The sequence below is a fragment of the Primulina huaijiensis genome, chromosome 11, assembly GCF_012295235.1.
Source record: "Primulina huaijiensis isolate GDHJ02 chromosome 11, ASM1229523v2, whole genome shotgun sequence".
NCBI classification, from domain to species: Eukaryota; Viridiplantae; Streptophyta; class Magnoliopsida; order Lamiales; family Gesneriaceae; genus Primulina; species Primulina huaijiensis.
The window spans coordinates 9879026-9880942 of record NC_133316.1 but is presented as its reverse complement, the minus strand read 5'-3'; the positions used below and the strand labels follow the sequence as shown (position 1 = coordinate 9880942).

General features: G+C 44.0%; 1 protein-coding gene across 1 annotated transcript; it reads left to right on the top strand.

Moving 5' to 3' along the window:
- Window positions 1-1269: 1269 nt before the first annotated feature.
- Window positions 1270-1917, top strand: LOC140988352 (uncharacterized mitochondrial protein AtMg01110). Its single transcript, XM_073457381.1, has one exon. The coding sequence runs from the start codon at window positions 1270-1272 to the stop codon at window positions 1915-1917; it is 648 nt and encodes a 215-aa protein (XP_073313482.1).

Here is a 1917-nt window from a genome sequence, read left to right as displayed (position 1 = left end):
CGAAATGGCTTTTTCACATGGCATGATCCCTATAGCTGGACAATGAATCAATCACTATCTCACTCTATTGAAATACTCTCTGATAGGTCCTTTGATACTCGTATAGGTGTGATTTGAATAAATCAACTTCTTACTCTATCGAGTAAGCCTTTAGGTGCTTCAAGAGCTCGACCGAAAGGAAAAAAAACCTTGTCAGCTAGGTCTGTTTAAGCTACTCCCCTATCAGCTAGCCTCGCTTCTTTTCTGTTTTCCTTTTCATCTTCGTCCTATGTAAGAAAAGCATTTATTTAAGCTGACTGGGGGCTCTTTTCGAGCTTGCCTACGTATCTGCCGCACTTGGCTAGGATCAAGTCAGCACTTTAGTTTAGAATGAAGAAGACAATGCGCAATTGAATCAATAGTTACATCCATACACATAGAATAGGAAAAGAAGCTGATGTTTGCAAGCTCTTTCTTTAGCATTAGTTAGTATTAGAATCCCGCCCTCCCTGTTATGTTAAGAAGTGACGGAGCTCTCCTAAGCAAGAGCCCGAGCAGAAATGGCATTTTGAACATCTAATTGAAACAGAGATTCACCAATGATTCTTTATTTCCCAGCGAGGAATGGCGCTCAGTTATCAGCTGAGTACGTACTGGCTTCTACCTTGTCAAAGGTTTTAATATAGCCGCAAAGGTTATGATCTTCATATACAAAGGCGCAAGCCAGAGTACCGAAGACAGGTCCAACAGCTACTCTCTAGTTATGTTTTGGTCTCCCGTGACGTGATACCAATTGCCCCAACACAACAAGAAGAACATTCGATTCCGGGAAAGAAGGTTGATCATCAGTGCGGACGTTTTAGCAGTAGAATCCGATTCTGAAACAGAAAGGGTTTTCCTTCGCTGAGAATGTCAATTTTATTCATTCTCTCCAGGGTTATTGTTTGTCAAGATTACTTTATATCCTCTTGATAACCCGGTATACCACACAGGCTTCTAATGAAGACCTAGAGACTTACGAGAGATGCCTCGGACTCGGTTTCTCGAGCGTGGCTAGGGCGTATGCCCATCTCTGGCCTGGTAGGTTGGCGTTAGTGGTTGAAGGAGCGGGTAAGAGGAGGATCTTTGCCATTGGTAATTACCTTAAGACTCCTCCGCCCAGTACATGATTGGGGTATGGAGGTATTACACCGCATATCAGAAGACGGTACGTTTAACCAACAAGCTCCCATTATCGGTCTGTCTGTTTATAGGCCAATGGATATTTATTCCTTTGACCTTAAATCAGCGATGGATCGGTGGCCTTTGGTGATCATTTACACTCTTATGGAGTTGTTATTTGGTCCAACATGGGCTTCGTCTATTGTTAATGGGACCTTGGGCCTCAACTCATTTTGGGCTATGGTTAGGAGACCTTCTCTTGTGAGTTTTGTGGCTGGTCAACCTTTGGGTTATTACGGCTCTTGGGCTCTTTTCTCACTGTCACACCACTTTTTAGTGTGGTTGGCGATTGAGTTAACTCTTCATCAGAACCGGCCTTTCACCCGTTATGCGGTGCTCGGTGATGACATAGTCATTGTCCACCCGAAAGTGGCAGGTAAGTATAAGGAAATGTTGGGAAAATGGGGAGTTTCTATTTCAGTGGGAAAATCATTAATTTCCCCTAATGGACCCTTAGAGTTCGCCAAGAAGTATTGGGTGAGAGGAATCCAAAAGGATATCTCCCCGATATCAATATGGGCTCTACTCACAGTTAGATCGACATTGGGCCTCACGCAGCTAGGGGATCTATATAAGATATATAATCCGAATGTCTTATTTCGGTTAGCTGGTGCAGGTTATCGAGTGAGATCTCGTCTATACTCTTCTCGTCGTTCTCCGCGATGGGAGAGATTATGGATTGCCGCTACGAAGCCCCCGGTCTCAGCTACCGATTGA